Source organism: Pseudophryne corroboree, chromosome 2, assembly GCF_028390025.1.
Source record: "Pseudophryne corroboree isolate aPseCor3 chromosome 2, aPseCor3.hap2, whole genome shotgun sequence".
In the NCBI taxonomy this organism is placed as follows: Eukaryota; Metazoa; Chordata; class Amphibia; order Anura; family Myobatrachidae; genus Pseudophryne; species Pseudophryne corroboree.
In genome coordinates, this window is record NC_086445.1 from 577,266,959 (window position 1) to 577,292,326 (window position 25,368).

The 25,368-nt window shown below is 43.1% G+C and overlaps 1 protein-coding gene across 3 annotated transcripts in view; it reads left to right on the forward strand.

The window, feature by feature from the left end:
• Positions 1-25,368, forward strand: part of LOC135036672 (protein argonaute-3) — a 239,215-nt gene that overhangs the window by 141,457 nt on the left and 72,390 nt on the right. For all 3 annotated transcript variants that reach the window (XM_063954469.1, XM_063954470.1, XM_063954471.1), the window contains 8 exons: positions 2,625-2,759; positions 4,029-4,116; positions 13,876-14,023; positions 14,261-14,380; positions 21,686-21,808; positions 23,486-23,619; positions 24,013-24,197; positions 25,061-25,220. In XM_063954469.1, the coding sequence (XP_063810539.1) occupies positions 2,625-2,759; positions 4,029-4,116; positions 13,876-14,023; positions 14,261-14,380; positions 21,686-21,808; positions 23,486-23,619; positions 24,013-24,197; positions 25,061-25,220 (1,093 nt within the window). The remainder of the gene's footprint in view (positions 1-2,624; positions 2,760-4,028; positions 4,117-13,875; positions 14,024-14,260; positions 14,381-21,685; positions 21,809-23,485; positions 23,620-24,012; positions 24,198-25,060; positions 25,221-25,368) is intronic.

The following is a 25,368-nucleotide window of genomic DNA, read 5'->3' on the forward strand; positions in this document are numbered from 1 at the left end:
ATTCCCTGGTGGTATAGTGGTGACTTAACTGGTGCAGAGGGTCAGGAGGGTCCTGCGGTGTCTTCTAGATCAGGTGGTGATGTCATGATGATTTCTGGTGGATCCTGCACAGCTTCTGGTGGTGAATATTCCCAATCCTAACCCCTAACCTCGCCTCCTGTATCCTAGTACTGACCATACACTAGGTTGATATTGTGTACGAATACACTATTTTGACGCCTCATACGCTGAATCGTGTGCGCATCATGCATGTTTTGGGTACGATTACGATGCCCGGTCCTGCGGGTCAAACGTCGCATCCTCAGATCATACATGCAGCCCATATTATCTGTCTTAATCGTATGCACATCGTACCATGTTTTATGCACATACGATGCATCATACGATTTTGAGTGTCGTTTCCCTGGACTTTTTTTTGTGAGGCACACAATCTATCGTTTAACAATGGATTGTTAGCACATAGTGTGTCACTCGTGTTGTCCGAGACTGCCAGGGAGCTGCTAGGAGGTTGAAGGGAAATCGTGATACGACTTGGACCGGATGCGGGTCGTACTGATGTATGGCCAGCGTAACCCTCTGGTCCATGCAGAATATTGAAATTTTACATGTTGGCAATTCAGATGTCCATATTCTGGACATGCAGATATGTTCAATGTCAACATTTCAACAATGTCCAACTTGTGCTGTCAACATGACTACATCCCCTTTATTTCCCAGTAAGGCAGAAATTGCTTTACATTTGCATTAAAATACATACCTTAACAGAAAAGAAAGCTAAGCATTTTAGTTAAAAAATAAATTTAAATTAAAGAGAGACTAAAGAGTAATTTTAAATGTTAAATGAAAACCCAAAGTGTATGTAATTGGTAATTTCCCAGCCATCTATAGCATAAGGTATATACTAAAAAATATATTCAAAAGTCAAACGTTGCCATGGGCAGTTTACTGTAAGGATCTTTATATCCTTTTATTCTAAGACGGGGGCAATGCCCTCCTAAATACAGGTTTGGAAAGTTTAACTTTGGACAGGCCACCCTGCACCCATTATAGTCCGGCAACACTAACAGCGGTATCCTATTAGCCCCAATGTTATTTTGGTCGATTGAAATGGGAGGATATCGCAATTAATGACCGTTGGTCAGTATCATAGTATCCAATTGGAGGTTGTTTTATAGGCCAAAATTGGACCTGCGATCGCTCGAAAACACATGGGATGTGGCGGCCCCTTATCACGGATTATGCCTCGGGCACCCTAGGCATAACCCCTGATAAATGCCGGCATGAGGGCTAATATGATAAGGATTCCACCAACTTTCTTATGTAGAAATGTACTGCAAGTGTCCCGGCACACCCCAAAGTGCCACGGCACACAGTTTGTGTAGCACTGAGTTAGGCAATAACCGTGAATATTGAGGTAGATTTAGAGTGTGCAGGCAGATTTAGTGTTCAAGCATTGTGTTCTAGTTTCATTGTAAATTGCAGAAATAAATCTGTCCAGTATTTCTTGGCTAAGTGCAAAAGCAGCCAATATTAAGCCCATATACAAAATTCATGTATTTGCACACTTTACATTGCAACATGGTTTGTCTAAATGCAGAGTTGCTCATTCTGTGCTTTGCTCCCAGCTCTGCATTAGCTCATTTGTGTTTATTCCAAATAAATAAATAATAAATATGCTAGCCTGATATCGGTGTGGACTGTGATAATCTCCTAAAAACAATCTGATCAATATCTGATATGCAGGTAAATGCAGTCAGAAAATGACTGCTTGTATACAAGCCAATTGAGGTTCTACTCCAACTGCACAGTCACAGTGAAGCATGGATGAGATCTGGCTTCTCCCCGAGTGGCCAATCTCAGCCATACCCCCCTGAGGGGCAGATGTATTAACCTGGAGAAGGCATAAGGAAGTGATAAACCAGTGATATGTGCAAGGTGATAAAGGCACCAGCCAATCAGCTCCAATATGTTAATTAACAGTTAGGATCTGATTGGATGGTGCCTTTATCACCTTGCACATATCACTGGTTTATCACTTCCTTATGCCTTCTCCAGGTTAATACATCTGCCCCTGAGTGTCTTAATGCCCCTTTCAGACTGCCAGCAATAACCTGGGTTATTGCACGTGAACGTGCAGCGGCGCAGTCTGAAAGGGGCCAGTTGAAATCACATGGATCAAGCAACCCAGTATTGTAAACGGGATAGCGCGTAGCATTGAACACAGGTTCAATCAGGTTCGCCGTGTAATGCTGCCTCTGCACGCTTCTGCGGTGATGTCACCAACCCGACAATAAGCCGGGTCAGGCTGCCATTCTGGTTTCAGTCGGGTCGCATCAAGGTAAGGACCCGTGTACAAAATTCTGGGTGCGACTCAGCAATGCGGTCTGAAAGATGTATAATCTTTGTGTATACAGTACTTTGTGTAGCCAAAATGTAGTGGTCAATTAGCAGGACTGTACTTTATGTGGATGGCATTTAATGTTTACATTTCCTGCCTGTTCCGTCTATTAATGACTGGGATTATGATACTAGAGACAATCACTGTATGGAATTACGTCTACACCAGAATTATCTGTTTAATTAAACCAGTTCTATGTAAATTATGTTTGTGTCCTCCCATACAGTCTCTGCCACTGCCTTCTACAAAGCACAACCCGTTATCCAGTTCATGTGTGAAGTTCTAGATATTCATAACATTGATGAACAACCGCGACCTCTGACTGATTCTCACCGGGTAAAATTCACCAAAGAGATAAAGGGTAAGTGCCAGAAGCTTAGGTGCATTGATTATTACATGTAGGCTTCCTCTATCTTCCTCTTCGGGAAAAACTAGGTGGAAATCCCTCAATAGGTTTAGGATGGAGCATCTGGGTTTTGGGCCCGACTCAGACCTGATCGCTGCTGTGCATTTTCACACAGCGGGCGTTTATCAATTGACTGCATATGCACTGCAATGCGCACGCTCATCACCAAACGGCAACAGGCTTCGCCAAACAGCGTCAAGGTGGTGCGAAAATTTTCGTCTAGAGATTCGCAAGCTGTTTGACATGAAGAGGCATTTATGGGTGGTAACTGACTGTTTTCTGGGAGTGTCGGGGAAAATGCAGGCGTTCCCAAGCGTTTTTAGGGAGGGTGTGTGACGTCGGCTCCAAATCTGGTCAGCCTGTTCTCTTCGCAATGTAGGAGTAAGTCCTGGGCTGCACACGCACTGCACACAGTGGAGAAAACATTTGATGGTGAGTGAGGTGCGAACGGATTTGCAGCTGTCCGCTGATTTAGGGACATTTATAGCATGGTGTACACATGCGATCGCACACTAGTTCTGGCGAATTTCCATTCCCCTTGGGCGGCGACACTCTGATCGCAGTATAGCAAAATTAGCAGCCCAGCGATCAGGTCTGAATCGGGCCTTATATCTGTCCATGTTTTTCTTCGTGCTTTGAGTGATACCCCCATACACACAGGCTACATACATGGTTATTTTATTATTAAGCATTTTCCACTTTAAAGTTTGAGTACCTTAATTTATTATAGCACTTTCGGTGGTGGGGCTTTCTTTTTGTCCGTGATTCATCGCATTTAGCAGGGTCCCAATACTTGCTTTCTAGCTGGGACCTCTCCTGCTTAGCTGCGACACTGCATGGCTCTGGAGAGATGCTAGCAGTACTGGTAAATTCTGATGCTAAATGACTTTGGTGCCTGCCCTACCAAAGTACCATCGTAGGGAGGGAAGGTTTTACTAAAACTCAGGTTAGGGGGCAGTTCAATCAAAAGCAATCGCCCAATTTGCCAGCATTCGGACCATTTCTCTGGCAACTTGCGGAGACAAACCTTGCAGATTTTCCTTCATAGCCCGTAGAGGTGCAGTGTAGCGTTACCGTAATTTTTAGCAATGTGCACAGAGTAGTTGGTGACCCTGGAAAAATGATAACTCCTCTAATAGCATTGGGTATGCACATACTGTTATGCAGCTATTTGCAGCATTAACTCATTAGTAATGTGCTTATCAAAATATCTGCTTGGTACAGGTCTGAAGGTTGAAGTGACTCATTGTGGAACAATGAGACGGAAATACCGTGTTTGCAATGTGACAAGGAGGCCTGCCAGCCATCAAACGTAAGTCTAAAATAGGCTTTTGTATTTTATGCACTTATATAAAATGATGCTAATGGGTTCTTCTCCAGCAGAGGGCAATTTTGTAGTAAATGACACAATCTTTGGATGTGAAAAACAGTATTGTGCCATTTTAAAATACCATTATAATGTTTACCGTTATAAACATCCTGCAAAAGAGATTTTTCTTTTTTATAAATCAATTAGACTTTTTTTTTTTTTACAATATCGGGGGGGGGGGGGGGGTTGTACAGAGCAGTCAGAGACCCCAATACCTTTTGATTGCAGCAGTATTGGAAGTGACACGGGCAGTCCCCCATGTTTATAAATCAACCAGTTTAATTTACATTAACTTAGTGTAGATGCACGATTTTTTGTTTCAACTGGCATGGTTACTTAAAAATTTGCTGATGTTAATTTGTTTACTAGGAAAAAAACGTTTCAAATGTAGTGTATGTGGTTTGACCATTTTGAAATTTTTAAAGGCCCTTTTTAAAAATTATATGTTCAGACCTTTGACTAGCTAATTTTCTGAATACAACTAAATTCCATCTTCTCTTATGATTTAAACGTGACAATTCTGCTACCCTGTTTTAAAGCCAAATGTGTTTCCTCTTAACAGATGGAAGTTTAAAGAGTGTGTGTTATATAATACTTTGTGATGGTGAGGTTGGGTAGAGGGAAGGGGGATCACAGTACTTGTGGGCTACTTCTTTAAGCAACTCTTCATTAGCTACAGATTCTGTTCTTTTGGAAAATGAGCCCATCTGCGGCCTATGGGGATGCTGTGATCCCTGCAACAGCACCTCCTGGTCTGGGCTCTTCTTCAAAGCAAATGCCATCAAAGGTGACGGGATAAATTCAGAAATTACGTATAGTAGAGACCCGCTGGGTGCTGAGGTGTATCACACAAATCCTTAAATTCTTTAGCAATTCATTTCTCATACGTCCTAGAGGATAGTGGGGTCCACTTCATGACCATGGGGTATAGACTGTTCCGCAGGAGCTATGGGCACTCTTAAGACTTTTCAATGGGTGTGAACTGGCTCCTCCCTCTATGGCCCTCCTCCAGACCTCCGTTTTAGAAATGTGCCCAGGCAGACTGGATGCACTCTAGGGGAGCTCTACTGAGCTTCTCTGAAAAGACTTATGTTAGGTTTTTTGTTTTCAGGGAGAACTGCTGGCAACGGTCTCCCTGCTTCGTGGGACTGAGGTGGCAGAAGTAGGAACCAACTTCCTGAAGAGTTTCATGGCTCTGCTTCTGGCTGACAGGACACCATTAGCTCCTGAAGGGTACTGAACGCTAGCCGTGTCTAGATGCTCACTCCCACATCACGCCGTCACCCCCCTCACAGAGCTTGAAGTCAGAAGACAGGTGAGTAGAAGAAGACAGATCTTCTGTCAAGAAAAGTGATGGCTGAGGTACAGCGCGGCTGGCGGGAGCGCAGCATGCCATTGCTGCCCACACACACAGGCACTGCGGGAGGTGGGGGTGCCCTGTGCAGCAAAAACACCTCTATAAACTGGCAAAAAGGGGGCATAAGATGCCCAGGCACAGCCCTAACCCCGCCAGTATAAATATTATGAAAAGTATCTGAGGTAAAAAGGGCGGAGCTTTTTCCTCAGGCAGCCAGCACACTGCTCAGTGCCATTTTCTCTCTCAGGCTGCAGAGACATCGCTGGTCCTCCTTCACTTCTGACTACAAGTATCAGGGTGCAAAACAGGGGGGGCACAAGCGAATTTGGTGCTTTACAAGTGTGTTTTACTGTGTAAAAAGCGCTGCATGTCGGTGGGCATTCTGTGTTCACAGGCATTAGTTACTGGCGCTGGGGTTGTGAACTGGCTGCTCCTAAACTGTGTCCCTCTGACAGATTTTACTGTGGGTCTGTCCCCTATAAGTCCCAGTGTGTATGTGTGTGTGTTGTACACATGTGTAAGACATGTCAGAGGCAGGGAGTTCCTCCCCGGAGGAAACCATTTTAGGGACACAGAAGTGTAATGTGGTGGCACTGCCGGCACACCAAGAGCCTGCATGGGTGAAAGAAATATGTGATAGTATGCATCATATCAATAGGAGATTAGATAAATCTGAATCTCATGCTGAGTGCTGGAGAAAATCTGTGGAGGATGTGATTTTTCAGGGCTCTGTTCTTCCATCCGCAGGCGACCCCTCTGGGTCACATAAGAGACCATTTGCGAATATTGTGAATACTGATGGCGAGTGACTCCAGAGAAATAGATCAGAAATTGGCAAAAAAATATACAATATATGATTGTGGCTATAAGGGAAGTTCTGGAAGTCATGGAAGCCACTCCTGTTCCTCAGGAGAAGGCTTATTTCTATAAAGAAAATAAATCTGAGGTCACTTTCTCTCCTTCCCACGAGCTTAATACACTCTTTGAAGGGATGTGGGTGAATCCTGAAAAGAAATTTCGTATTCCCAAGAGAATTCAGATAGCTTATCCTTTCCCGGTGGAGGACAGGAAAAAATGGGAGTCACCTAATGTGTTACAGTGCACTGTCCAGGTTGACAAAGAAGGTAATTCTCCCTGCACCTGGCACGGCTTCACTAAAAGAGCCGGCAGACCGAAAGATGGAAACTACATTGAAATCCATTTATGTTGCCAATGGTACGCTGCTCAGGCCCACTATTGCTTGCGCGTGGGTGAGTCGTGCTATTGAAAAATGGTCAGAAAGCGTGTCATCAGAAATTGACATGATTAATAAGGATGAGATACTCCTTAAGTTAGGGAATATCAAAGACGCTGCCGCATACATGCTATAAGCGATGAAAGATATTGGACTCTTGAGTTCACAAGCCGCTACCATGGCAGTATCGGCTCGGCGGGCATTGTGGATTCGCTAGTGGAACGCGGATGCAGATTCCAAAAGAAATATGGAGGCTCTCCCATATAAAGTTGAGGCCTTATTTGGCGATGGACTGGATGCGTTAGTCTCAGCGGCTAACGCAGGTAAGTCGACATTTTTGCCCTCTGCGCCTGCACCGGCAAAAAAAAACATATCACCCGCACATGCAGTCCTTTCGGCCCAATAAATACAAAAAAGCGAGAGGTTCCCCCTTCTTTGCGGGTAGGGGAAAGGGAAAGAAGTCCACAGCAGCTTCAGGTTCCCAGGAGCAGAAGTCTACCCCTACTTCTGGCAAATCTTCAGCATGACGCTGGGGCTCCTTTGCGGGAGGCCGCTAGGGTGGGGGCACGTCTTAAACTGTTCAGCCAAGGTTGGATTCTGTCTGGCCTGGATCCCTGGGTGTTGCAAATAGTGTCCCAGGGATACAAGCTGTAGTTTCAAGACGTTCCCCCATGCCGATTTTTCAAATCGACCTTGCCAGCTTCTCTTCCAGAAAGGGAAGCAGTAACAGCGGCAATCCAAGATTGTCATTTCAGCACTATAAGGAATGTAACAAAATATGCAAAAAGGAAATAAGAGCGGCTAAAGTAGAAACTGAAAAACTAGTAGCAAAGGAAAGCAAAGCGAATCCCAAAAAATTATTTAAATACATTAATAGCAAGAGATTAAAGAAGGAGAGTATAGGCCCTTTAAAAGACAAGTTGGGAGTCTTAAGCAAAAATTATAATGACATAGCGGACACACTAAATTAGTTTTTTTCAACAGTATTTACTAGAGAGGACCCAATTCAGGGACTAACACATAATCTCAATAATGAGAATATCCCACTGATAGGTACTTATTTAAGCGAGGAAGTAGTCTGTGACCGATTAAAACATTTAAAGATTAATAAGTTACCAGGTCCCGATGGTATTCACCCAAGGGTTCTAATGGAGCTCCACTCTGAACTTGCAAAACCGCTATTTTTGATCTTTAAGGATTCAGTAATATCAGGTATGGTTCCCAAAGACTGGCGTATAGCGCAAGTAGTGCCTATATTCAAAAAGGGAAGTAAAGCTGAACCAGGTAATTATAGACCAGTTATAAATGATTTATTGTATTCACTATAAATAGGGAAACCTATTACTATGGACCCTCATGCCTTGAAAAAGAGTCCCTGACTCGAAACGCGTTGGCCAAGAGGGGATTTTGCATCAGCGGACCAGTCTGTCACTCCAAGGGAAGGTAGGACCTTGTCTTATTTATTTTTGGGACTCATACAAGTTGGCCACTTCACGTTCCAAGACGGTTCATACCTCCCTCAGGTTTCTTTGACTTTTACGCTGATTCAAGTCTTTTTTCAGTTTTAATTGTACATTTTATTGTTGAATAAATTTTCACTCATCTACCTCTTTTTGGACGGAGCTTCCTTTAAAGAAACCATGATGTGAGGAGCCAAACAGCGATTACAGTGAGTGTTAGGTACGCCAATTTAGTACCAACATTTTTCAACCATATTTCTGTGTAGAAGTGTCTATGGTCAAGAAAGATACATCAAGGCAGGCGTGTGCACTCCTATAAAGGTAAGTGAGGTGTGTTCATGTGAAGAAGTACCATCTCTTATGAGAAAAAGATACCTTTATATCTGTCATCCGACGACTCACATTGTAAGTGAGGTACGCCGGATGAATTCTATGTAGTTTATCTACTACTGTTCAAGTTACAATATCACACATTGTGTGTTCTCTATTTTTCCCACTCCGCCCGTGGTCGAACACAATATCGGGGATCCGAACGTAGAGTCTCCTCGGACCACCACAGTGATACACAGAGCTAAGTATTTCGACTCCCTCATCTATTCCACCTTGCATGAACGTTAGCGCCATCTTATCCACTACACCCCCTTATTCTAAGAGATAGTATTCAGAAGTTCCTTGAAGTCAATAAGGTCATTAAAAGGAATCAACATGGGTTTATGAAGGACAGATCCTGTCAAACCAACTTGGCTTTTATGAAACAGTAAGCGCAAACCTAGATCAGGGTAAAGAGGTGGATGTAATCTTTTTAGATTTTGCCAAAGCATTCAACACTGTACCACACATGAGACTTATCTACAAGCTACAAGAATCAGGGCTAGGAAGCACAATATGCACTTGGGTCAAAAACTGGTTAGATAATAGGGAGCAGCGCGTTGTGGTTAATGGATCTTTTTCAACTTGGACTGAAGTGCTAAGTGGTGTGCCGCAAGGCTCAGTATTAGGACCGCTATTGTTCAATATTTTCGTTAACGACCTAACAGAAGGTCTAGAGAGCATGGTGTCAATTTTTGCAGATGATACCAAATTGTGTAAAGTTATAAATGCGGAGGGGGATGCTGAGTCACTTCAGAACGACTTAGTTAAATTAGAAGCTTGGGCAGCGAAATGGAGAATGCGCTTCAATACAGACAAGTGTAAGGTGATGCACTGTGGTAACAAGAACAAAAATAACACCTACCTACTAAATGTGGTAAAATTAGGTGATTCTGTACTGGAAAAGGACTTAGGTGTCCTCATAGATGGCAAACTAAGCAGTAGTACCCAAAGTAGGACTGCAGCAAAGAAGGCTAATAAGATATTAGCATGCATGAAACGGGGAATTGATGCTAGGGACGAGAGTATTATACTCCCGTTATATAAATCACTTGTGAGGCCACACCTTGAATACTGTGTACAATTCTGGGCACCTTACTACAAAAAGGATATCCTGGAGCTAGAAAAGGTTCAAAGGCGGGCGACCAAACTAATTAAGGGTATGGAGACTCTGGAATACGAGGATAGGCTTGCAAGACTAGGCAAAAAAGACACTGGAAAAAAGAGGAGATTAAGAGGGGACATGATCAACATTTACAAATATATAAGGGGACAATATACAGATCTTGCGCAGGACCTGTTTTTGGTTAGATCAACACAGAGAACTCGTGGACACTCGCTCAGGATAGAGGAGAGGAGATGCCGCACAATACGGCGTAAAGGCTTTTTTACGGTAAGGACAATACGTGTTTGGAATTTCCTGCCTGAGGGAGTTGTAATGGCCGACTCAGTCAACACCTTTAAGAATAGGTTTGATAAATTCCTAATGGATAAGGATATCCAGGGTTACGGGGCATAGTCACGCACTATGGTTATTATAAAAAAAGAGGGGTAAAAGGTAACGGCAGTCATCAACTTCAGTCAAAATTTTATACAAAATAATCGTGCATAGGAGACCACAAATAGGTTGAACTCGAACAATTGTCTTTTTTCAACCTTAGATGCTATGTTACTATATGTTACTATGTTTTTCTCTGGATGATTCTGGACACAGAAGTTCAGAGAGTATTTCTTCCGGTGGAAAAGGCTCTGGAAATCGAGAAAATGGTAAAACAGATGTTGGAACCATCGAGTGTGTCGATCCATCAGTGCATTCGGTTGTTGGGGAAGATGGTGGCGGCCTACGAGGCCATACAGTTTGGCAGGTTCCATGCCAGGGTATTCCAGTGAGACCTGTTGGACAAGTGGTCGGGATCCCACCTACACATGCACCGGAAGATAATCCTGTTGTCAAAAGCCAGGATTTCACTCCTGTGGTGGCTACACAGTTCTCACCTACTAGAGGGACGCAGGTTCGGGATTCAGGACTGGGTCCTGGTAACCACGGATGCAAGTCTCCGAGGCTGGGGAGCTGTCACTCAGGGGGAAAGCTTCCAAGGAAAATGGTCAAGTCAGGAAGCCTGCCTTCACATAAACGTGCTGGAATTGAGAGCTATTTACAACGGCCTTCAACAAGCAGTACATCTTCAAGATCATTCCGTGCAGATCCAGTCGGACAATGTAACAGCAGTCGTGTACATAAACAGGCAGGGCGGAACGAAAAGCAGAGCGGCAATGGCAGAGGTGACGAAGATCCTCCTCTGGGCAGAAAGACATGTAAAGTCTCTGTCGGTAATTTTCATTCCGGGAGTAGACAACTGGGAAGCAGACTTCCTCAGCAGACACAATCTCCATCCAGGAGAGTGGGGCCGCCACCAAGAAGTCTTCGCAGAGGTGACAAGTCTTTGGGGAGTTCCTCAAGTAGACATGATGGCATCTCGTCTCAACAAGAAGCTTCAGAGATATTGTTCCAGGTCGAGAGACCCTCAAGCAATAGCAGTGGATGCGCTAGTGGCCCAGTAGGTGTTCCGGTCGGTGTATGTCTTTCCTCCACTTCCGCTGATCCCAAAGGTGCTCAGGATCATAAGGAGAACAAGAGTTCGAGCAATCTTCATTGCCCCAGACTGGCCAAGGAGGGCTTGGTACCCAGATCTTCAGGAGTTGCTCATAGAAGATCCTCAGCCTCTTCGTCTTCGCGAGGACCTGCTGCAGCAGGGGCCGTGCGCGTGTCAAGACTTACCGCGGCTACGTTTGACGGCATGGCTGTTGAGCGCCGGATCCTAGCCCGTAAGGGTATTCCCAAGTAAGTCATCCCCACCCTTATTCAGGCCAGGAAAGGAGTAACGTCGAAGCATTACCACCGTATTTGGAGAAAATATGTGTCTTGGTGTGAATCCAAGAAGGCTCCTGCGGAAGAGTTTCAGTTGGGACGTTTTCTCCATTTTCTGCAGGCTGGTGTGGAGCTGGGCCTCCAATTGGGGTCAATCAAGGTCCAGATTTTGGCCTTGTCAGTGTTCTTCCAAAAACAATTGGCCTCTCTTCCAGAGGTTCAGACCTTCGTGAAAGGGGTTCTGCGCATCCAGCCTCCATTTGTGCCTCCGGTGGCACCATGGGACCTTAGTGTGGTGTTGCAGTTTCTTCAATCGGATTGGTTTGAGCCTCTACAAGAGATAGAGTTGAAGTTTCTCACTTGGAAAGTGGTGATGCTTTTGGCCTAGGCATCCGCACGGCGGGTGTCTGAATTGGGGGCCTTGTCTCACAAGAGCCCTTACCTGATCTTCCATGAAGATAGGGCAGAGTTAAGAAATCGTCAACATTTTCTTCCAAAGGTGGTTTCATCTTTGCACATAAACCAACCTATTGTGGTACCAGTAGTTACTGACACTTTCACTGAGTCAAAGTCTCTAGATGTGGTTAGAGCTTTGAAGATTTATGTCGCTAGAACAGCTCGAATACGGAAAACAGAGTCTTTGTTTGTCCTGTATGCTCCCAACAAGATTGGGTGTCCTGCTTCCAAGCAGACTATTGCGCGTTGGGTCAGAAGTACGATTCAGCACGCTCATACTACAGCTGGATTGCTGTTACCGACGTCTGTGAAGACCTATTCCACTAGGAAGGTGGGCTCATCCTGGGCGGCTGCCCGGGGGGTCTCGGCATTGCAACTTTGCCGAGCAGCTACTTGGTCGGGGTCAAACACATTTGCAAAATTCTACAAGTTTGACACCTTGGCCGATGAAGCTTCAAGTTCAGTCAATCGGTGCTGCAGGGTCATCCGCACTCTCCCGCCTGTACTGGAGCTTTGGTATAAACCTTATGGTCATGAAGTGGACCCCAGCATCCTCTAGGACGTATGAGAAAACAGGATTTTGATACCTACCGGTAAATCCTTTTCTCCTAGTCCGTAGAGGATGCTGGGCGCCCGTCCCAGTGCGTACTTTACCTGCAGTTTTGTTTATTAGAGTTACACATGTTGTGTTTTATTAGTTTCAGCATGTTTGCTGTAATTGGTTCATGCCTGTTGGCGTGTGTTATGTTGAATGCCATGTTGTGCGGCATGGTTGAGGTGTGAGCTGGTATGTATCTCACCATTAGTATTAAAGTAAATCCTTTCCTCTAAATGTCCGTCTCCCTGGGCACAGTTCCTATAACTTAGGTCTGGAATAGGGGCATAGAGGGAGGAGCCAGTTCACACCCATTGAAAAGTCTTAAGAGTGCCCATGGCTCCTGCGTAACAGTCTATACCCCATGGTCATGAAGTGGACCCCAGCATCCTCTAAGGACTAGGAGAAAAGGATTTACCGGTAGGTATCAAAAATCTGTGTTTTCCACATAAATTGCATTAAGTGGTGAAATAAAAGACTTTTATTCTTGACAATCAGCTTGTAAAAAATGGGGTACACAATAGCTGAGAAGCAATAGAGAGACACAAAGGCCTAAAGAATGGCACCTGTGGCAGGAACAGCATAACATCAAGATGTCCCAGGTTTAGCAGAGCAGTAGCAGCAGCAGGACTGAATGTTCCAGTCCATGTTTTGTCTCAATCATTTGTCAGCCAGAAGCTTGGCTAATTAATGAACAGCACTTGTAATTTGCCTTTAAGACATTGCTTCTGATGGCAGTTAATGCCCAGGCAATAGGTGGGAGTGTGGGGTTATGTTAGAAGCCATTTGGAACATGCATTGTTTGTAATTACCAGTACTTGGATGGTTATCTGCTGTCGTGAGTACTGCCTGCAAAACCTGACCTGCAAAGCTGTATCCTGCCTTAGGTGGAAATAAAAGTGTGTTGGATTGTACCCCGTCTACGTGATTTCTGTCACACACCATCTATTAAATCTGCATCCAGATTCCCAGTTAGTTGTAGATTGGGTCATATTGACTTTGGGGTTCATTTAGCAGTTGGTGGTTTGGCTGCAGGATTTAAAGCACCAATTTTGGGGTAAAATGATCACCTTTGAAAAAACAGAAATGCTGCTAAAAGATTAGGGGGGTCATGAAGTTGGCTTATTCAGAATTTGTGCAGATTAAAATCAAGTGTTTAATTCATGTCTGAGCCTCTATAATCCAGTGCTACAGTGCCCCTCATTTCACAACATTTCTGTTTTCACAGAGCAGAGTTAGCGAGTACTTCCTATTGTTTCTTTAGTGTTCTTCTCATATTCCTTTATTTATTTCCTAGTGGACTGTTAATAATTCTCTTACTGTATATGAAATGATTATTTCCCTTCTTTTTTTCTTTTCTAGCTTCCCTTTACAGTTGGAGAATGGGCAGACCGTAGAAAGAACAGTCGCTCAGTACTTTAGGGAAAAGTATAGTCTCCAGCTGAAATATCCTCATTTGCCCTGTCTGCAAGTTGGACAGGAACAGAAACACACATACCTGCCTCTAGAAGTAAGGAATACCTGATTGCAGACCAAGCTATTTTAAATGCTCATAGTTTTATCGAGATCCTGAGGCATTTATCCATTCGTTACAATCACCTGTGTTGCTCCAGAATGTAAGATTTGTTTGTCATGTTAGGACTGTCAGGTTGCAGGCTTACAGTAGTTGATCATCATGTTTGTCAGTGACGTTATAATAAAAAGCTTTTCTGTCTGTATTATTGTATTTTCTGCCATTTGCGCACAGGTCTGTAATATTGTAGCTGGCCAGCGATGCATCAAGAAACTGACTGACAATCAGACCTCCACTATGATCAAAGCAACAGCTCGATCTGCCCCAGACAGGCAGGAAGAGATCAGCAGGCTGGTGAGTTGTTCCTTTATGCTGTATAGAAAAGTAATGGCTCTTGTCTGAATACTGTAATTGCTTTTATTTATGCTTTCCAGGTCACTGGCATTCTTGTTGACATCATTAATCACTGCATGAGATAGCAGCTGGCACCCTGACCCTTCTGCCAGTGGCAGTGAATAATAGATTCTGTATTACATTGGGTAGAGCATGGTGCTTACCTTGTATTGTAAATGCTGGTTACCCCCAATGGTGCAATGTAGTTGTAGATCTTTAGTTTGACAAATTACATTTCCTTTAGGCTTTGTAAATGTCACTGCTGAAATGAGCTCTAGAGAAGGGCTCCAAATTCCCCGAAAAGGTTTTAAACTTATAGGTGATCCATTATGTGACGGGTAAAAGTGGAAATCGCCGTTAAATAGAGTGATCCTTTAATTTAGCGCTACTGGCTGGGAGACTCTGAAGCAGCAGGTGTCCTCTTTAGTTTGTACTACGCATCAGCTGCTGTAGAGTCTGGTAGCAGGGTTTTTAAAAGGACCTATATCCACCTTATGTGTTGTGCAGACCCATTTAACCCAATGTAGCGGTGGTGTAAGGATGTGCGCCATAGCCTTTATCCTCATAGTATCCTCTGTAACAGATGTCAGGATACAAAAGCATAAAATGTCATAGCTTTTTTCATTTTAAATCTGTCTGCAAGTCTCAAAAAAAAAAAAAAAAAAAGTCCAAATAAGGATCTGCTCCGATTTGACCGAACAGTTGCATCCAGTATACATTGTGCGCCACATTCGTGAGCCACTTCCAGTATTGGAAAGTGGGCGGTCAAGTCCTCCCTATGCCGACCACAGCTAATGTAGGGGTATTTAATAAATATGTATTGACTTACTCTATCCTTAAGGTCAAACCTGAATATACAGATGCCTAAAGACATGAGAGGGATTCCCACTCCCATACTTGAAATACACCTGGTCACTATTTCTGGGCTATTCCCATAGGAGATGCCAAAAATTCCCTTAATGATCACTACATTTATGGCAAGTACCACTAGAGCTGGCTCCAAGATTTTGAAGTGGCAGTAGTGTAAATAAACTCTGTCGAACATGTAAACTTAGAGCTGAAATCTGCTGCAGAAGTTGGTGGTAACTGAGTTGCTTAATGTAGTATTCCAGTCTTCTTCAGCCAAAGATCCCAAATCTCCCTAAGTTGTCTTCTGAGATCGATTAGGGAATTTTTTAGTAGATTCTACAAGTAGTGATAAATAGCCACTCTTTTCCAAATGATTTCAATATACGTAGTTATGGTACACTTACTGTCGCTAAGTCCACGGTATCCACAGGATAAACATTTAGATATGATGTGGCACTAACAATCAAAAGCTTTCGACCTCCCAGAATGCAACGGGCCAGTCCCCTATATCCCCGGCTCAGGCAGTTCAGTTGTTTTCCAAAGCTCAAGGCAGGAGCATCATAGAGCGTTCTAATCAGGTGAGAAGAACACACATGTACACACTTCCGTACAAGAAGGAAGAGGTTAGTAGGTGTAAGGATCCTCAAATCAGGTGTGTCAGGGTGGGATCTCTGTGGATACTGTGGACTTAGGAGAAATAGAGTTATCGACGGTAAGTCTACCATAACTACCTATTTCTCCTGAATGGTCCACATATTATCCACAGGATAAACATTGGTATGTCCCAAAGCAATTTTAGTGGTGGGGATGCTCCTGATTGGACAGGAGAATCCTTCACCCGAATGCAGGTCATGAGAGGCAAAGGTATCAAAGGCATAAAGTCTAATGAATGTGTTAATGGAAGACAATGTGGCTGCCTTACATATCTTTTCAGCTGAAGCACCATGTTGTGCTGCCCATGAAGGACCTACCTTACGAGTAGAGTGAGCAGAGACATTAGCGGGAATAGGGAGATCAGCTTGAGAATATGATTCTGAAATAGTCATCCGAAGCCACCTCGCCAGTGTCTGCTTGTCAGCAGGCCATCCTCTCTTGTGAAACCCGTAGAGAACACAGAGTGTCTGTCTTTCTAATGGCACTGGTAAGATCCACGTAGATCCTTAAAGCACGGACTACATCTAATGATGCATTTCCCGCAGAAAGGTCCGGCCCTTGAAAAGCCGGCACTACAATTTCTTCGTTAAAGTGGAATTTAGACACCACCTTAGGAAGATACCCAGATTTGGTTGTGAGAACCGCTTTATCTGGATGAAATATCAGAAAAGGAGGGCGACATAACAATGCCTCTAAGTTTGAAACTCTTCTAGCTGAAGCAATAGCCAGTAGAAAGAGAACCTTAGCTGTCAACCATTTAAAATCCACTTGTTTCAGTGGTTCAAATGGGGCAACTTGAAGAACCTTTAAGACTAAACTTAGATCCCAAGGAGCTGTAGGAGGAACAAATGGAGGTTAAATGTGAAGCATTCCTTGGAAAAAAGTACGAACATCCTGTAGGTTAGCAATTTTCTTTTGAAACCATACAGTCAATGCTGACACCTGCACTCTCAAGGAAGCCACCCGTAGACCTTTGTCCATTCTGGCCTGAAGGAATGCTAGAACTCTGGAAACTCTGAAAGACCTAATGTCAAATTTCCTGTCACTGGACCATTGACTATAGACCTGCCATATTCGGTAATAAATGCTGAGGATGGTTTCCTTGCTCTGAGCATTGTTTGAATAACCTGTTGTGAGAATCCTCTTGCTTTCAGGATGGAAGTCTCGATATCCACGCCGTCAAAGACAGCCAATCTAGGTGCTTGTAATAGCAAGGACCCTGAGACAGTATATCTGGACGTTGAGGGAGTAGAAATGGAGTATCCACGAACAGCCTCTGCAGATCTGTTTACCAATTTCTTCTGGGCCAAGCCGTAGCTATTAATATCATGGCGCCCTTTCCCTGTTTTACCTTTCACATCACCCCGGGTAATAGGATGATCAGTGGAAACACATAGGCCAGACGAAAGTCCCGTCATACTGACAGGGCATCCACAAAGGTCACTTTGGGATCCTTTTTCCTTAACCCATATGCGGGAACTTTGTTGTTCTGACGAAAAGCCATGAGACAACCCCCACTTGTCCACCAGAGTCTGGACCCCGTGGTGTAAAGCCCATTCGTTTGCATGAATGGTGTTTTGACTGAGAAAATCCGCTTCCCAGTTTAAGACTCCTGGAATGAACACTGCGGACAAAAGTGGATGATGAAGTTCTTCCCACCTTAATGTGCGGCTTACCTCCTTCATTGCTTTTTGGCTGCGAGTTCCTCCCTGATTGCGGTACGCTACTGCTGTAGCATTGTCCGAGCGCATTTGAACTTGTTTCCCCTGAAGATTGTCCTTTGCCTGAATGAGTGCCATATATGTGGCCCGAAGTTCTAATATATTTATTGTCAGGCAACTCTCTTCCTTGGTCCACTGGCCTTGGAAACAACATCTTTCTGACACTGCTTCCCCGCCCTGAAGACTGTCATCCGTTGTCAGAACCTCCCAATCTGATATCCAAAAGGGTCTCCCTTTGTCCAGATGGGATGTCTGTAGCCACCAGGTTAATGACCTCCTTACTTCCAGAGAAAGGACCATAGTCTGAGTTTTTATTGTCTGATGTAACCCATTCCATTTGGAAAGGATCAGACATTGGGGGTCATTCCGAGTTGATCGCTAGCTGCCGTTCGCAGCGCAGCGATCAGGCTAAAAATCGGCATTTCTGCGCATGCGTACGGGCCGCAGTGCGCACGCGCGACGTACTTTCACAAAAAACTATGCACTTTCACACAAGGTCGAGCGACTATTCCGTCTCTCTGTTGATCGGTGAGTTTTTGACAGGAAGTGTGTGTTTCTGTGAGGTAACTGACCGTTTTCCGGGAGTGTGCTAAAAAACGTAGGCGTGTCGGGTGAAAACGCAGGCGTGCCAGAGGAAACGGGGGAGTGGCTGGCCGAACGCAGGGTGTGTTTGTGACGTCAAAGCAGGAACTAAACAGACTGAAGTGATTGCAAGGAAGGAGTAGGTCTGCAGCTACTCTGAAACTGCTTGAAAAAATTTCAGCACTGTTCTGCTAACCTTTCGTTCGCACTTCTGCTAAGCAAGGATACACTCCCAGAGGGCGGCGGCTAACGTTTGCACTGCTGCTAAAAGCAGCAAGCGAGCGATCAACTCGGAATGAGGGCCATTGTGGAGGCCTTGAGTGAAATTGAGCATACTCCACCATGTCGAATGTCGACACTATAGATCCCATTACACGCATCGCTGCGTGAATGGATACCCTTTGACTGTGTAGCAGCACCTGAATCCTCGACTGCATTGTGGATATTTTTTCAGAGGTAAATTCAGTCCTGACTGTTTTTGGACGTTTAAACACAGGTGCGATGGATCTGCTGCTTCCTCTAAGGATATAATGGCTTTCATAGCACTAATTAGCTCAGGTATATCCACTGACCTGGGACCTACATCCTCATCTCTGTATGCATACCCAGAATGTGAGGAGTCCTCATCCGAAGAGTCCCCCTCTGAAATGTGTAGACTGTGAAGATGTTATTTCATGTCTGTGTGATTTATTTTCCACAGGCCTTTCATCCTGTTTTTGTTTAAAGGCTGCAAATTCCTGGACTGGATGTGATAACCCCCATGGGGAATGTAGCATGTAAGGGTTAACAGGGTAACCTATCCCTGGTATAGGAGCTGGCATTATCCGCTCGGCTATATTGGGTAATGTCTGTGCAAAAGAATCCCATGGGGGTTCAACTTGAACCTGTGCCTGCCTTGGATTATTCAGGAGGCTTTGGTGAAAGCTAAAACAATTTGCACATAATCCATTTTGAACCAGATCCTGAGAGATTAACCCAGTTTTGCAAGACAAACACGAGATGAGTGTTGGTGCTGCTGTGGAAAGTGTATCCTCCTCACCCTTGCCTCTCATAGACATGATAAACAAATCACACACCTGTACAGTGTTAACTACACAATTTAAAAAGTGTTAAAGTGACATACAATCCGATCCCCCCCTGCCTTGCACCAGCATTGAGTTGAGTATCAATATATACACAGAAACTTACAGTGAATAGTAAAGTCAGCAATCACACTAGCAATCAGTCACAAGTTATACATTAGTATAATAAGCAATATGAGCACATATTCAATTACAGATAAATTTCAAGTATGTAGGAGAAACGTATTACTGCATTACCTTTATATAGGACTTTTAAACGTATTCAGTCGCACAGCAAAAGAAAACAGCAGCAATAGTTTACAGCTCATATGCATTAGGCACTTATCCAACTACTTGTACTTAATGGTAGTTAGAGACTTAGAGCTGTATCACCTAACTCAGGAGAGTGGGATACAGGGAGACTTCACCCCACTTCCAGGATCGATCAATACGTTAGTGAACACTGAATCGATCCATACGCCAATTGTGTGCATAAACGTCCAGTGAACACCGACGCCCAAGTGAACACCGACGCACCAGTCACACAGCCCCCTATGCGGAGACTGTGTCCTCTAGATACACAGCATCTCAGACGGAAGCGGGAACTCAGTTCATGGCAGGAAACTGGTCATGAACCGGTGGGAGTGGCGACCAGGGGAGCGTCTTTCTCCCCACTGCTGACATCAACTCCAGGGATCACGGCCTCACATTAATCCCTGGAGCCTATGATCCATGAGGAGCCTATAGTCCTAGCGCTGGTGTACCCGAGGTGGCATCTGCGTCAGCGACTGTTCGATAGTCTCCTTCCTGAAACAGTGTGGCTGTGTCTTGCGTCTCCGCCGCTAAGCGGAACTGATGCCTTGCCTTCTCACCGTGCTCCGGCCACAGCCTGGTATTGTCTGCTGGACTTGCTAGTCCATCCTACACAGACGCCCACCGAAACAGCACTGTACACGTGGGTAAGCGTTGTCGCGACCCAGCAGAAAGTTGTTGGAGCGACTATTTCTAAGGTATGTGTAAAACGCTTTTTAGGAACTTCGCTCAAAAAAACTATGAAAGACTATAAAAATAAATTCAATAACAAGCTTATGGCTGCAAAAACTAGCAGCCCAAAGATCGTGGTCCTGCCACACCAACAAAAGAACTGAATTGCCTGAGCCAGTAGGCGGGGATATAGGGGACTGGCCCGTTGCATTCTGGGAGGCCAAAAGCTTTTGATCGTTGGTGCCAATCCGCTGACACTACCTCATATCCCAATGTTTATCCTGTTAATAATCTGTGAACCCTGCAGGAGAAAAGGGTTTTAATAGGATTATGGTTAACAACAGATACCTCAGAGGGAAACTGAGTCAGGCATGCTATTACTGAAGGTACATAAAAAAACATTGAGTTCAGAACCCCCTACTAATCCTTAAGTTGTTCAAAGGATTCCATTACTCTGTCAGAGAGTAAGTGTTAAATTGAAAATAGTTTATAATGGGTCCTCCTATAGCGGTTCACTGAACCTAGGGGTCTTTGGATCTAAGCCCCCATCCTCGACCATTTGAAATGCCTTTCTCTAAATCGTAATTGCCTGTGTGACCAAGGGGGCTCTGTTGCCAGAGCATCTACTCCTGGCAGTATCTGTAGTGACGTGGCCCAGACTTTCCAGCTGAAAGATCAACGAATGTTACTTTTTGACTACCACCGCTCAAGTCCCACTACTGCAGATAAACCAATTGGGAAGTAGAGTAATAAAGGTTTAGATAAGGAAGAGCACAGGCACCTAAGTTTCCAGTCCTGCATAGCGTTCCCATATTAATTCTAGGCTGTATGTCCGCCCACACATAGGAAGAGAGGTTGCTAACGATTCAAAATAAATGAAGTGGTATAAATATTGGGACCTGCCAGAATATGTGTTACAAAATTCATCTTATTTAAATGAATACGGTCTGTGATAGTTATAGGGAGTCTCTTTCTCAAAACTTGCATTTTATCCTTTAAATAGTCTGTGGTTGTACATTAAGAGGGATAAAATCCGACATGTCTACCATCACCCAGAGGCACAGGTATTTGCCTGTTGGCATCCACTCCATTAGAAAAGCAACAACTCCCGCAGCAGGACAGGGGCCATGAATTCTTTTTACATTTTTGCTTTTCTTGCTCATTCAAAAAAAAAAAAAAATTTCATTATATTTTGTAAATTAAAAAAATACAAAAGCTATTGTCCTCTATAGTGGTCATACCCTTAAAATGATGAGATCAGCCATGGATAGTCCATACAGGTGCAGACTTGTTAACAAAATGAACATTATTTGTTTAAAGCAACACTCTTACATGTAAACGTGATCATTGTGTGCATCTGTTTCTTAAAGCTGCAGTATTTTGTTAGTGTGTAATAATGACTTTTCATTACTCAGGTTAGAAGTGCAAATTATGATGCAGACCCATTTGTTCAAGAATTCCAATTTAAGGTGCGGGACGAAATGGCTCACGTGACGGGGAGAGTACTTCCGGCACCAATGTTACAATATGGAGGGAGAGTATGTGACACCAGCACCTGCACTGTCAATATTTTACAGTATTGTATGTAATGTATAGTATATTGTAATTTTTATTATTGTTTTTTGAATGGTGGTTTGAGTAAGGTGTTTTTTTTACACCTTTACTGTCCATGTATATTTCCACCTCGTCATAATGTTTTTTTTGTCATTGGCTTTCTAGTTTAATATTGTGTATGATGTCATTAATATCGCTCTGTATACGATCACCAACTCATCTTGTTGTCAGGGCACATTACATAAAGGCTGCCATAGTTGTCATGACAATAGATACTTTTGAAAGAACTGTGACCTTGACATTTATGAAGAGCACTGATATATTGTGGGTGCAGAAAGAGCCCATGTGACACCACCGTAGTACACCAGCATATGAATGCTGAGTTTTTAAGCTTTTATACTGCTTTCTCTCACTTGTACAGTAGCCTAAACATTTTATGTTGTCAAGATATTGATTTCTGACCTATTTCATGTCTTTCATATTATGTATCAGCTGAAATAATAAAAAAAAACAGCAAAGCTTGCTGTTTTGGGGTTGCAAAAAATAAAATATAAATTATTTGTGCATTACAGCAGTGGTTCCCAAACGTTTTTGAATTATGGCGCCTTAGAGTATTAGATTTTGTTTTTCACTGCACCACTAGGTAAAAAGTTTGTTTATATGTCCGTTATGTGGTGAGGGACAGGATTCGCCATGTCGCCTAGTTTGGGAACCACTGAACTAAGGGATTTTATTTCCCCAATGAAAAACATTAAACTGGAGAAGCTTTGCATTTAAAAAAAACAATGTATACTTGCTGTGTAATCCATTGTTCCACTGAATGCTTTCTGTAGCTGTGCATTGTTTTATATGTTATTGACTGTTATCTTGAACATTCACCCATTACGGTAGCCACACACTGTATGATCCTGTGGCTCACAGATCCTGTTATTCAGTTTTTGGGTGTAGCAATGGGATGTTATCTGCCATCTTTGGGTTCTGTTAGTGCAGTTGGAAGATTGGCTGTGTGGGCACCATCCTCTGCAAACCCACATTTACCGTTATGTTCTGATTCAGTAAATGGATTTGTTTACTTTCCTAATGTCTGCAATTATCACAGTGTATGTGGAGACCGTTTAAGTTTAAATGAAGTTAAGTTTTCCACAAAAGTTACTCTTTAAAATATCAATTCAATATATCCGTTGTCTCATAGTTGCCCTAGACATGGTATAACCTAAGCAAAATTACTGTAATTAAGATAGAAACAGTAATTACAGAGATTGCTCAGAAATTGGCCTATATAGTAAACAATACTATAAATATAACACCCATAATATTTTGATGTCATTGAGATAAAAAAAAAATCATACTCATACTCACTAAATTCTGTACAGTCAGATTTATAATTTTGATTATTTGCCATATGTTGAAATATTTCTGTCCACTTCAATAAAAAATTAAGTGCAGTTTATTGTAAGATATTCAACTGTATACAGCAATATGTTTTGCATTTTATGGAAAATTATGTGAGTTTAAAATGCACAGTCTCAAACATAGAAGGGTTACTGTGGTTTCATAAAGTGTGATGTCCTGGTAAATAAATACATGATATTAATATGTATCTGATTTTTTTTTTTTTTGTCTTTCTCTATCTCATATGAACGTCTTCCTTTCTTCTGAAGAACCGCACAGTGGCAACTCCCAGCCATGGGGTTTGGGACATGCGGGGGAAACAGTTCCACACTGGTGTGGAGATAAAAATGTGGGCCATTGCATGCTTTGCAACACAGAGACAGTGCAGAGAAGAAATCTTGAAGTAAGGCATTTCTTGGGACTACATGAGCTGTACATATTCACTTTCCCTACAAAATAGAGGGGTTTAGGAAGGTGTATCATAACAAAGAATGCATTTATGTCAAAAAATGTTTTGGGTCTATTATATTAAAATTCAAGTTTGAAAGATTGTTTATTTGTAAAATTGTAAGCCTAATTAGAGAGTGCCCTTGTCTAACGTACTTTTTTAATTTTCATTACTGAAGACTAAGAATTAATAAGACTATAGATGTTTTGCATCGTATGTCTTAATAGTAACTTCTAATTTTAAGATCCCCATCTTCCTTGTTTTTTATTTTGGTTAATTTGGTTCATTTTCGTACCTGTAAATGTGACTAAAAATAGGTTTTAGTGACTCTAATGGTATGCTTTACAGAGGATTCACTGACCAGCTGAGGAAGATCTCAAAGGATGCTGGGATGCCCATCCAGGGTCAGCCATGCTTCTGTAAATACGCGCAGGGCGCGGACAGTGTGGAGCCAATGTTCAGACACCTCAAAAACACATATTCTGGTCTCCAGCTCATTATCGTCATATTGCCAGGAAAAACGCCAGTCTATGGTGATATTTTTTATTTTATTTTTAAATACATTTTTAAGCTGTTATATCTATTTATTTTTTATAATAATTAAGTTCTTCAGTGTTATTAAACATAGGGCCAGATTTAGAGATGTGCGCTAATGCATTTGCAATCCTATACAGTGCATCCGGAAAGTATTCACAGCGCTTCACTTTTTCCACATTTTGTTATGTTACAGCCTTATTCCAAAATGGAGTAAATTAATTTTTTCCCTCAAAATTGTACACACAATACCCCATAATGACGACGTGAAAAAAGTTTGTGGAAGAAGTGAAGCGCTGTGAATACTTTCCGGATGCACTGTATGCAGCAGATGTGAGTAAATATGCAAATAGTGTGGCCGCTTGGAAATGAACTCCCACCAGCGGCTTCTCAGATCCAAGAAACTGTGCACAAATATTCAGCAGTGGTTGCAGATCCTTCCATTATCAACCTTATAGTTTCACAGAATGGTTGTGGGAACTGAGGTGCTGGCCCCATGTTTTTTCTGCATACAGGATTGCAGGTGTAGGCACACTTACCTGTTTCCCACCACTCCCTGTTACCTCCCCCAAATGGTGCCTGACTGAAATCATTTTGCGAGTAAATGCTGTGAGTGGATTTGCAAAGGTACCTAGGCGACCGTGACGCGTGCTTAGTCGGACAATAATTGCTCAACTCCGTAAGTATCTGCATTGAATACATCTCTGAATCAGACCCATAGTAAACCAGTATGTACAGGAAAACATTAGAACGTGTGCATGTATTTGGGACAGCTGTACCCCTAGAGCTCATGCAAGTGCTGTCCATCAGAATATGGTCCATATGGTTGCTCACTGCTCTCTGTCTTTCTTGGTTTTCTCAGCGGAGGTAAAGCGAGTTGGGGACACATTACTAGGAATGGCTACACAGTGTGTCCAAGTGAAGAATGTAATAAAAACATCTCCTCAAACTCTCTCAAATCTGTGCCTAAAAATTAATGTCAAACTGGGAGGGATTAACAATATCCTAGTCCCACATCAACGGTAAGACACTATTTGTATTCCTTCTTCTGGGGATGGGACTGCATATGAGAACATTTAAATGCTTTATTTCCCTTAATCTCTTTTTGTAATCTGCAAAATCGCATCACACAGACAAGTAGCAATAGTCACACCTGCATATATATTCCTA